Source organism: Nelusetta ayraudi, unplaced genomic scaffold (genome assembly GCF_046127955.1).
Source record: "Nelusetta ayraudi isolate G7.1 ecotype Tasmania unplaced genomic scaffold, CSIRO-AGI_Nayr_v1 ptg000031l, whole genome shotgun sequence".
Classification (NCBI taxonomy): Eukaryota; Metazoa; Chordata; class Actinopteri; order Tetraodontiformes; family Monacanthidae; genus Nelusetta; species Nelusetta ayraudi.
This window is the reverse complement of record NW_027466081.1, coordinates 1,477,956-1,490,646: the sequence shown is the minus strand read 5'-3', so window position 1 is coordinate 1,490,646 and position 12,691 is coordinate 1,477,956. Positions and strand designations below refer to the sequence as shown.

General features: G+C 39.7%; 2 protein-coding genes across 4 annotated transcripts in view; one reads left to right on the top strand and one right to left on the bottom strand.

Annotated features, from left to right (window-relative positions):
• raph1a (Ras association (RalGDS/AF-6) and pleckstrin homology domains 1a) overlaps positions 1-209 on the bottom strand; it is a 40,072-nt gene extending 39,863 nt beyond the window's left edge. For 2 of the 3 annotated variants that reach the window (XM_076030809.1, XM_076030810.1), the window contains exon 1: positions 19-208. The gene's annotated coding sequence lies outside the window, so the exon portion shown is untranslated. Of the gene's footprint in view, positions 1-18 lie in introns of all 3 variants that reach the window. The other variant, XM_076030811.1, reaches the window with a different exon arrangement.
• Positions 210-5,716: 5,507 nt separating this feature from the next.
• On the top strand, positions 5,717-9,528 carry cd28 (CD28 molecule). Its single transcript, XM_076030693.1, has 5 exons — positions 5,717-5,900; positions 6,465-6,670; positions 8,149-8,299; positions 8,393-8,541; positions 8,795-9,528. The coding sequence occupies exons 1-5, from the start codon at positions 5,834-5,836 to the stop codon at positions 8,879-8,881; spliced, it is 660 nt and encodes a 219-aa protein (XP_075886808.1). The 5' UTR covers positions 5,717-5,833; the 3' UTR covers positions 8,882-9,528.
• Positions 9,529-12,691: the final 3,163 nt, after the last annotated feature.

The window sequence follows — 12,691 nt, the reverse complement described above, 5'->3', positions numbered from 1 at the left end:
GGAGAATGGGCGACTTACTATTTGAATCCGGGGAGATTGGTGGAGAGGAGCCGCAATAAAAGAGCCGGGAGACGGAGGCAAGGTGTGTCCCGGTCCCCCTGCAACGGTTCGGAGCGTCTTCGGGTTCGAGCCCGTCAGGTCCCGCTTCTCGCCGACTCCCCTTCGCCAGTTCTCGAAAATTTCCCCCTATTTCCCTTCCTGCCGCACTGGATCCCAGCACCGCTACCAACGACGTCAAGTAAAGAGTAGGGAGGGGGGGCAGCAGGCATCCGGGAATGACTTTCACAATAAGACCGCCGAGTTGCGTCGGGAAAACCGACCAGGAAAAAGGAAATTTTAAATATTTATACCGGAAACCGTGACACACAAATGTATGTGACAAGCACTCCACAGTTTGATTGAACTCCGAGCTTGTATTTATTATTATTATTATTTTATTTTATTTTTGATTTTCAAAAATTATCATAGATCTGAATTACTCACAGGTGTGAATGTGGATATTTGTTTGTCATCTGTGGCCTGCGTTAAACTGGTGATGTGACTTTGCACCGTGATGACCATGCAGGAAAAGTGGTGATAATAGAAACTTGATGTATGTTGTTGTAAAATGTTTATTCTGAAACAGAAAATTTTCCGGTAATTCTAGGTAATTCTCACTGCCTGTCATTCACTGAAACGCGGACGCAAACAAACAGACGGACAACATCCCGGGTGCCGTCTGTTTGTCTCTCTGTTTGTTTGCGTGCAATGGCTGTGTATACATTTTGAAGCGCTTGTGTTAGTTTGTACCCTGTCAGTCTTCATTTATAAGGTCATTTATACGAGCTAAATACTACCTGCTATTTTTGCTCTAACTAGGAGTTGCCCCCTTCTTTTTTCTTAATATTGACTGTTTCAGTTCCCCTCTAACACTGCAAAAACAGGAAACAGGCATGATAAGAATCCTTTTTTTTTTCTTTTTTCTTTTTTTTTTTTAAATATCATTGGTTAAGTATATTAAGTATTATCTAGTAATGAGTCCCTATATCCTCAATTATTTTACTATTCTTTAATTTAGCAGATAGAAACTACAGTTTTTATATAATCTCTAGTTATACAATTAGTATTAAAGTCAAAGCACAAAGCAGATGACCTGCAGATGACCTTTTATAGCACAATATATAAATGTACATATCCATGAGTTTGATAAACACATGTAATCAATGGTTATTAAGGCCGACTCCCTCTCCCATCAGGTATTTGTGTGTGTGGCCAACCCACACATACAAGTACCCAACATCAATCACCATACCACAAGCTGGGAGGTGAATATATACATCCATACATAAATGCATCAGTCATTTCAGCAGTTTAAGTTTTAAGTTTAAAGTTTAGTTTTAGTTTAGTTTTTAGTTTATTAGTTATTCATTTTAGCAGATTAATTACTTGTTAACAAATAGTTAATCAGTCAATTATTTGTCAACAGCTCAATAGATTTAGTCAGAGGACAAAAGGGAAGACTGGGTGGAGACCATAGGAAGGGAAAAGTAACTCAAATGACCACTGGCTACACCCAAGGTATACACGATCCCTGAACAAATGACGTGTCAAATCTAAAAGCAATCTTGATGAACATCCTGCTTGTACATCTAAAACCATTGAAGCAGTCTTGAAAGACCAAGCTGAGAGGTATCAAAATGCCTGTCAGATCTGACCAATGGAAATGCCAAAAGGCAAGTGTGCAGTGAAGGCTCACTGGCTGCAGCACAGATATTACTAACTGACGCAATCTTATGAGGTTGGCTTGCCCCTGGTTTAATGTATTTTTTTTTTGCCTTCAGTTGAATGAAGACATCTGCTGTAGATAACCAGAACCAGGATGAGCCTTCCTCCAAAATCCAAAATCTGCCCAGACAAGAGTGGTTCCACTGCCTGGATTAACGAACTGTAAGGAGCATAGCAGAAGCTCAAGCATTCAAATGATAAAGAGAAGACATTAAGATGTACTTATTTACAAATAAGAGCATGAGGATGCAATATAACAGTGCTAGAAAAGCGCAAAAGCAAACTGGGTGCAAGAGGGATGCACAGATAGAGCTTGGAGGTCCGCTCACCTGCTTTGCAGAATGGAGGAAATTTGTAATTTTGTATGAATGAAGCTTAAACTCAATTGGCTCAAAAAAAGAAGAAGATCCTATTGGGTTAACCACTGGTTTCTAACCTGCAGAACCTTTATAAGTGACACCCACTGCACTGCTAGCCATCCTCTGCGCCTCTCTGAAGTTTCTTTGTTCTATTATAAGTTGTTCCTCACCCAGTTTGAGGATCTAAGGGTCGAGCAAGTTGCATCTGTAAGAAAGTAAAACCATTTGAGGCCATTTGTTTTTGCAAACTTCTGCAATACAAATAAAAAACGGATTGATGTTAAAGCCTTTGGGAAACAAATGGCAGAGAGTGATCTCCCGAGGCCACATACTGTAACCCAAGCCAACACGACAGGCAGATTCCGTTGCCAAGTCTTCTTTGGCATCTACCAGTTTCCCTGCCTCCCTCCCCGAAGGAATGCAAAAATATCCACAATTGGGAAATTATACGATTTGGTACTTTCCAAACCTTACACCATTGCGCAAACGATCGTCAAATTTTAATTGGTAGATGATACTCTTGCACTTTGGACCGTTACCACAACACTTCAGGGTAGACCCTTGGAAATCAAACAGGGCCAAGCAGCTGCCACAGCTCGAACAGGGGCTTGGCGTGTCTTGATCTGCCGCAGGGGGGAAGACCCAAAAGCAACTGGGGCTTCTCCAACAGTGTGCCTTTCAGCTACTGCCCACTGGGAGGCGCTACAGGTCAAATGCCCCCAAAACTACAGCCTTCAAAAACAGGTTCATCCCAGTTGCTAATAATATTCTAAACACTGAATGTGTTTGTCTATCTCCGTTTTGTGTTTAAAAATTGGAACCCCTACCAGCTGTACTGTCAACAAATTCCACCAGCTTGTCTGGGTGGTTACTAAAGAATCAATCAATCAATCAATTGAAGATAAACAATTTGTTCCAGAGGTTTTTCTTGGACACAGGAATTCTGGCTGACTGAGAGCAAACCGTTCCGGTTGCATACGATCAAATCCTGGTCTTCCGCCACCAAAGGGCAAGACAGGTTCGAGATGAGGTTCAGACGGGGTCGGTACCCAAGTGTATTCCAGCGGCGGGACAAGTAGAATCAGAGACGGAGAGCCTTGCACGACTGGCAGAGGGTTATGTAGTGGCGCACCGTTGGTGACTCATAGTAGAAATGCTGACATGTGCTTACCACAAACTTCCAGTACAAAAGATGATTTTCACACAGCAATTACAGATACCGTCATGTCTAACAACCACAAAAAGTAGCAAAGTGCCAGCGAAATGCTGACAATATGTGTTAAAAGACGAGCTTGGCCTTTCGGTGAATTTGCGTAAAAAGTCACACCGCTGCTCGAACGTGTGATGGGTGTGTTTCTGCTTGTTCCGTCGTGCTCATCACCAGGCTCCGATCATCCAGGTAGGTTGGACGATTGGCCTTTGTCCCAGAGGGGTGTTAGTGCTGCCTCAACAAAATTTTGGGAAAGGGTTTTGGGGCAACCTGTAACTATATTGCAGTGGGTTGATGGTGCTAAGCCCCCCCCCCCAAAACCAGACTGCTCTACACTTTGTAAGGTTTTCTTTGTGCAATGTATGTTGTATTTAGTAAAAATAATAATAATAATAATAATATTAATAAAATAAATAAAATAAAATACTAAAAATTGGCAAATTTGCATAGCTAAATGGAAAAATGATCTACAAAGCTGGCTTATCTTCAAACAAAGAATACTTTAAGCATAAACTCTCAATAGAACCTTGTTCAAAGCCTCCCTGACCTTTGACAAGAAGAAGTCATACAAGCAAAAATAATAATAGCCATGGTGTGCAACAAATTCTGCTTAAAGCAGAAGTCAACTTGTTCTTCTGCCTCTGAAGATGATCAAGTGACCGAGCAACATGCCAGATATCACTGTTTATTACAGCTACTCATTTGGTCTCGAACAAAACAGTAAAATCACCAAGACACCATAATAAACAAACGAACGGCAACAACAAAGGGTTGTTGTTCATGCTATTTTAACTGCCATCAGATACAAAAAGGGTTAAAAAAAAATAAATAAATAAAAACAAGTTGATTCAGGACCACAATCTACTGCATTCGTCATTGTCACATTGTCGTCATGTCAGACAGCAGATAAACCTTCCAAATTACATAATATAAGAAATTGGAAAACAGTGCAGACTAAAAATGTGGTCATATTTTTTTTTCCAGTCCTGGAAAAAACTGAAATAAATAAATATCCCATTTAGACATAAGAACACACATTTAGTCAGAAGAGTGACTACTCACATATTTGCCATTAACCCTCTAACCTCAATAAAACAATCACATACACTAAAATATAACTTCTACAGTGTTAGTAGGAATTAAAAGAAGATTTTTTTTTTTTTTAATCAGTGATTTTTAGAAATTGTTCACTCAGGCTAAATGAGAGTTTCCATTCACAGCTCCTCTCCCATCTAAGAGTTTTTTCTCTTCTAAATAGATGATAAGATGACAAAATTCTAAAAATCAAATTTTAAGAATTTTTCTTTTTTTCATTTTGCACCCTGGAACATTCATTATGAGTAACTTCTCTTGAGTCAAACAGTAAATTATACAGGGCACAAACAACTTCAGGAAGTCGCTGCATGGAGCCAGGTTAGCGAAGGGAATTAATTCTCCTCATGTAAGCGTGAGCAAGAAAACACCTGGTGTAGTTCCTGGTTTAAGATTTGAAATGCTGAAAGCCGCTTGTGCTTACCTTGTGCTTTTGTAAAAAAAAAAAAAGAAAAAAAAAGAAAAAGAAAGAAACTTTGATTGATTTGGATTTTTGTGCTTACCTTTAGAAATGTGATTTTGCCCCAATTAAGGTAGAACGATGAACTATCAACATCAACCAATGACATTTTTGACCTTTATTTTTTTACAAGCATGATTTAATTTCTTGTACGACTTTGAATTCTTTCTTTTCGCGGTTTTGTTTCTTAATCGTTCTGTTGAATTGACTTGAGTTTCTGTGATGCTGTTTCGCACTGCAGCTTCCGAACATACGGAAACACTGACAGCAGTTTGTAGAAACCACTGAAAGAAGGTGTTCTCAGCAGCCTCAGAGAGCCAGCGCTGCAAGAACAAAGGGGTTATACCCGACAAGATGTTTCCATGCAAAACAGAGTTGACGTCAGGATGTCACTTAATTTCACTGTGTCAGCTTTTTCAGTAGCGACAGACAAGACGGTAGAATTTTGTGCACTCATTTAGAACAAATTAAATTGTATCAACTTCCATCACTGTGTCATTCAAGAAGTGCGCAACAAAATTAAACGCAATCGCCTTGTTAGAAATGAGTAGTAGGAAATTCTCGTGAAAAGGGACTAAGACAGGTCACGCATCCACAACTATCACACACAACAGTCAAAATCAGGACAAATCAAATCTAGCAGCAATCCAAAGGCCGAGAAAAGCAGATTTTGAACCGTATATTTTCCCCTCCTCTATTTTCTCCGAGCCACTTTAACCCGCACTTACTCTTTACTGGCAAACAGTAGACACATCCACTGCATCATTTCCTGTCAAGTTTCCATGACAGCCGTGGAGGAAACACCACTATAAAGGTGAGTTCTGCCGCTTTGGTGCGTTTTTTAACCGAAAAAGGGATTCTCTGTGTGTGTGGATCTTCACTGGTTGCTGCTGAATTTGAAGCCTTGTGCGTCTCTCCTGTTTTTGTTGCACCAAAAGACTTTTCAAGATGCCCCTGGCTGACTGTATGACGAGATGGATTATCCTGACACTTGTCCTCCTGCCCGTATGCAATGGTAAGCAAGGCTCCTTTATGCCAAGGAATTTACAAGACAAGGGTCCATATTGGCAAACCGGTGACAAGTGCCTTAAACCTTTGATGGCTTTTGTAAAAAAATAAATAAATAAAAAGAATTAGGGTACCCTGTCAAATTGCCTTTCAACTTAATGTGGATAATTGCTGAACTGAACCTCGGTCTCATTTGTTCGGAGCTTCCTCTGTCCATCATCTGTCCATCTGATCAAATCACACAGAGATGCCTTATCACTTGCAGTGAACTTGTAACTGATAGTTAAAAGTGATAGTTGAAGATTACATGTTGGAACCCGTTATACTCAAATATACCCACATACTCAAACATTTGGGGGAAATGTATGCTCATATAAATATAATCAATCAATCAATTAATTAATTAATGGATTTATTAATTGATTTATTTTGTATTGCTCCTATTCTAATTTATAGTACAGACACAGTACAGCATCCCAATTAGAAAATAAAATAGATTTTAAAAAAATCTTCTTTCTCCTTCCCTCTAAACAAGCTTTGTCAACTCAAGCTGTTCTTCTCCCTCTCACAGCTGTGACACCAAGTCACTCCTATAAAGTGCTGAGCATGGATGGCACGGCGACAGTCCCGTGCCACATCACGGCGTCCTCCCCTTTCCCAGAGGAGATCCGTGTGACTGTGCTGAAGGGCTTCCACTCCCCCCAGAAGATCTGCTCGTCCATCCTCAACCTCACCGAGAAAAAAGAGAAAAGCGTCATCAATCCGGAAGGTGGAAATGTAAGCCGTTTGAAATGTTTCCACGTCCTGTTCTTGTGGTTGCTGCAAGAACAGGACGTTTAGTTTTGTATTCACTTGACATAAAAGACAATTGCTCAAATTGTTGCCAAACAAGCATGATAGCACTGACTAAAGAGCAGGCGTGGGTAAACTACGGCCCTGGGGCCGTACGCGGCCCTCAGAACATGAAGAAATTATATGTAAGTAAGTCATAATATAGCAGCACTGATACAGTTTTTAAGTGTTTTAAGAGTCATTTCAATAAAGAGCTAAATATGGTGGGGCCTGTCCTATGAGGTGGGTCACCAAAATATCCCATCCGTCTACTCCTGCTTTGGCCAGCCCTGGAATAGAGAATACTCACAGAGTAACATTGGACAGTGACATTTATTTATTTATTTTGAACATGTAAACAATAATAGTTAAAAACAAAAACAAAGTCAAGCATGCAACGAAAGAAACAGCCACCCTTCTCATGTTAGAAAGGGGGGGGGGGGTAGGAAGAAGTACAAACTTATCTAGTCCTACCCCTGGCCTCAAATATATTCATCTTTTTAAGGCTAATATATATATATATATATATATATATATATATATATATGTATATATATATATATATATATATATATATATATATATATATATATATATATATACATATATGTATATATATATATATATATATATACGTATATATATATATATATATATATATATATATATATATATATATACATATACATATATATGTATATATATATATATATACATATGTATGTATGTGTATATATATATGTATGTAGAACGTATAGTTATGTCTCCATATATACAGTATAGATATATAATGGATACTTATTAAGTTCATCAGGTGGACATGATACATGATGCACATATATTAGTGAAAGTGGATTCAAATCTGCCCTTTGCAACGCCTTGAATGAAAATACTTGGAAGTTTCACAGCAAGAAGGTCGTCGGTTCCATTCCGGGCCTGGGACCTTTCTGTGTGGAGTTTGCATGTTCTCCCTGTGTCTGCGTGGGTTCTCTCCAGGTTCTCCGGCTTCCTCCCACACCCCAAAAACATGCATGTGAGGTCAATTGAAGACTCTAAATTGCCCGTAGGTTTGCATGTGAGTGTGAATGGTTGTTTGTGTCTATGTGGCCCTGTGATGAACTGGCGGCTTGTCCGGGGTGTCACCCTGCCTTCGCCCTAAAACAGCTGGGATAGGCTCCAGCAGACCCCCGTGACCCTGAGCTCGGGAAGAAGCGGGTATGGAAAATGAATGAATTTAATGTTTTGCAAAGAGGCTCAAACAACAAGAAAATCATTTTTGTTTTCTGTTTGAACGAAAGGCATTCGTTTCTTTTATACTGATGTGGATAAATGTGAATAACTCTTTCCCAGACTGTTGCAAAAACACTTTAGACACGGCTGCACGCGTTCAACAAATTCCGCCGTTACTTGTGTTTGCGCTGCAGTGCACAGCTCAGGTGAACGTGGACGTTCTGGAAGTCACCATGTCTGGACTGGCAGCCGCAGACACGGACGTCTACCGCTGTGTGGCCGAGATCCTCTTCCCACCGCCCTACCTTCGCTTCCGTGCCAATGCCACACTCGTTCATGTCATAGGTAAAAAAAAAAACAAACGTCACGATATGCGCATTTGCATGTGTGCCGCTGCCGCCAAGTTCTATAATCCGCGGCCTTCCACTTTCCCCACAGAGAAGTCCGAGTGTTTTGTCGAGCCGCCTCACGTGCAGATGGCACAGTCAGATGATCAAGAAAAAGAAAATACGCCAGCAATCAGTGCTCCCGTGGGCATACTGGCGGTCCTGGTCCTACTGGTTCTCTTCACAATCATCATTTTGCAGGTCAGAGCTTTATTTTATCACTTGTATTTTATTATATATTATCATCATCATTATTATTATGTTATTTCTATGCTATTACACATCAATGGCGTTATTACAACAGGCCATCAAATTGAAAATCATATAGTCTAGTGAGTAAAAGTCGTGTTTTAATGACTTTATCCTTTATCTGCAACAAGCATCATTACGCCTTCAGGCACTTCCTTCCATACAAGTTCAGCTCTCTTTCTCACTGACTGCTTTCCATTTGCAGGTCAGAAAAGGGAGGCGTGAGACAGTCCATGTACTGTCTGCTATGGCCCAGAAGCGAATTTCTGCCGTTTCATGTGATGTTGCATGAAAAACTCCAAAGCAACCGAGAACATCCAAATGAACTTTTGTGTCTCATATCATCCAAGGTTATGTCAACACCTTGCTACATTCCTGTTTCATGATTGCTGAGTCACAAAGAGTTTTTTTTTTTTTTTTAAGAGTTGAATGATTACGATTGAAAATGCGTTGTTTTAGTTCTCCTAATAATGGGGCACTTTTAAGATGCTGCCCATCTTTACTGCAGCTCAGAATTCTTGTATAGTTTTTGTGAAAACGTCTATGGCTTCCTGTGGCTAGCTTTGCTTAAAAGGCTAGCACAACATTTCGGCAAATTCCTCTTTTGTCGTCATCGCAGCAGTTTAAAGTTTATTTTGCTTGTCCGTTTGTTTGCCATGAAAACAACTCTGCCTCATGACGTCACCTTATTATTTCATAGCGCTGTGAAAGTACAGCTCACCCCTCAGTTAATCTGAATGTATATGTTCTCATATGGCAACAGCCATTTAGCAGCAGAACTTGTTTTTATTTTTATTTTAAGATGCTGGTAAATTTTGTCATTATTCTTCAGTGTAAATGAAAGCTTTTTACAGTGTTCAACACACACACACACACACACACACACACACACACACACACACACACACCAGATACCAATAAAGCACCTTGTCACAAGTCGGTTGCTGTGTTTTTGTCGCGTGGTTCTTTATTTGACGGTATCTGAATGACTCAAGTTTCTGTGTGTGGAAGAATTTCCTGTGTCGGCTGGTTTCATATTCTCTCACCAGTGCTTGCATATGAATATAAGAGTGCACCTTATTACCTTATTACCTAATATAGCTCCAATGGATGACCTACAGAGATTCATAAATGTTTTTTTAATGCCTCGGATATGATCCTCATTTTATTTTCTTAATTTCTTTTCTTTTTTGATGTAGGTGACTGTGGCGGAGAACTGAAAAATTACTTAAAACGAACAGCAGATGGAGACAAATATCATATAATACGTCATCTTCTTGCGTCACCAAATTCTTATTTTCAGCAGAGTGAAGTGCAGCCGGATAGAAATTTGGAGTTAATGTGATAAAAAGAAGAGTTGAGAAAAAACAAAAAACAAAAAAAAAACAGTTAGTGAACAAACTTTAACTACTTACGTTAAGTTACAGTTTTGATGAAAGCCTTTTGTCTCGGCTCCACGCATTTTTGTTGGGTGTGTCTGGCGAATCATATGATGTCCTGCTGCACTTCCTAAACCACAAGGCCAGGAATAATAAAAGCTGCTTTCCAGAGCCCAGTGGAAACTAAACAATGCGAGCATTTATACACTAACACTTGGAAGCAGGGCCTGCTTTATGGTTTAGCACATCTGTTGTACATCTTTGTCACAAAGTGCTCGTCTGAGGGTTAAATGCTGGGTGTCTATGGATATAACTGATGTCAAAAGGGTGCTGTAGTCATTTTTAAGTTGTGTGTAATTGTACAGATCAGGGAAATGTCCCTCTAAATACACAAATATTATATTAGCATTTCAGCATGGATTCAATGAAGTAAAAACCTGCTGATTTTGATGAGAAAAACTAAACAAAAAAGGCTTAAAATGTTGATAATTTACACCTTTGTCACAAGGTATTACATGTGAGAAAAGTGTGTTTGAATCCCTAAACCACTTTTGAAATGCTTCTTTATTGTAGATGTTCAGGATCATTAGCCCTCCAGGATTTTAACGTGATTCTTACATATTTGTTCTTCAAAACTGCTTGACTTATGATCACTTACTTAACCATGTGACTGTCTACTAATGGCTTTTTTGATAGATATTTGAAGTTCTTATTTGCTGAGGCTTGAAGACTGAGACAAGGGCCAAGAACCTTTACTGACTTATTTGCTGAGGTTTTTTTTTTTTTTTTAATTATAGAATAATTTCTGACAGTGCAGATAGTTGTTGTAATAATTTGTCATGTGTAAAAATGAAATACAAGCAAACTCACTACTCCTGTTATACGTCAAGGTCTTATGATCATATTTTGTATATAAAAATCCTGATGGATTTTATAGTCAGACAGGATTAGGTTCACAGAAAGCAATCAGATCGAAGTTGATATGGGGGAGAGAAAGAAGGGTGAAGAATATAACCACTCTTCGACCTGTCGTAATTTTCAAGGTCACTGCTGACAGAGGGCTGGTGCTTACATTAGGGAAAACTGACTGGTATCTGGTTTAAAACCAATCCAATCCAATCCACTTTATTTGTAAAGCACAATTTAAATAAACACAAAGGTTACCAAAGTGTTTGTACAGCAAAATAAACATAATAAAAGACAGGATACTAAACACAGTACATGATGGATATAAATGTCTGTGCACTCAAAATAAACCACCTTAGTGGACCTAACCACTGAAAACAAAGACTGTAATGTGGAAGTGAATAAAAAAGAAGCTCTGGCAAACCTGTGTTCCAGGATTTAGCTGAACACACACCAGCCAGATTAAGGTTTTGTCCAGGTGATGAATGACTTGTTTAGTTTCACTGATAAGCGACAAAGTCTCCTTTAGCAGCCAATGGCTACAGTGTATCCACAGATAAGCTGCATTGACATTTTTGTACCGATTAATTTTCTACCAGGCGATGAATTGACGTCTTTTAGAAGTGGGTCTAAGAGAAGAGTGAAGTCGAATGGGTGTCTGCGGGGACAGGTGGAGGGGTGGCGGGGTCGGCGGTGGTGCTCAGGTTTTGAGCCAACAGTGGCATTTACTCTGGTTCAGTGGATTGCCGGGAGGAAGTCGAGAGCACAACGACACACACTGTTTCTCCCTCAGTCCAAAAGGTTCACAGGTTCGTCACGTTACTCGAGCGCACAGGCCCCAGCCTGCACCAGGCTGTTTGTTCACTGGCGTGATTAGATCTTGAGGCGGCTGAGACTCGTCGCGCCAAGGAGATCGCGTTAGGTTTTTATTAATTTGCCTATAAACCATCCATCCATTTTCCATCACTGGGCGTCGCAGGTGTTGCGGGAGCCTATTCCAGCTGTCCGTGGAGCCAGGCCGGGTTGAACCCAGGACAAGTTGCCAGGTCATTGCAGGGCCATGCAGAATGATTTGTTCTCACACCTTTGGCCAATACGGAGTTTCCAAGGTGCCTCTTGTGATTGTGACTGAGGCCTGGTGATTGAGCCTGCAACCTTCCTGCAGTGAGGTGACAGCGCTTGTGTGTTTCTCCTGTTCCCCTTTAGCTTGTGTGTTTACTGTAGTCTGCATTTCCCTTTGCTGTGCGCCAGTTTGCATGGACCGAAATGCAAGAGACCCAGCAAGTACTTCCTGTCCTTTGTCAAATCAGTGTTTATTTCTATATTTGACTTGTGTACTTACCACAGATAATTTGGCACATACATTGTCTGTGTTAGACCAGCAGTCTCTATCACAGCATAACTTGCATACATTTTCTTTGTCTTAGTAAGAAACTGCAAACAGACGAGACTATTGTATTTCAAAGAAAGTTTCTCTAAACATACGTAGTCTGAGCAGTGTTGTTGGGATTACTCCTTTAAAAAGTAATCTAATTACTTCTTCAACTGTACTTTGTTTCATAAGTAATCAATTACTAACTACTAATTACTTAGGTTAAAAAAAAAGATAAAGTAACAGTTGAGAATGTCTTGTTTACTGCACATAATGTACAATGAACCACAATATTCTTTGATTTAGATGTGATGAACTCAAAATAATGTTTGTATTTCCAGCTACGAACGCAATCGCTGTTTTTTTCTTTTCTAATATATTTATCCACAAAATATATATACAAGATATTTTTTAGCTGGCAAAATACTTCAGAAAAGTAGTAGAA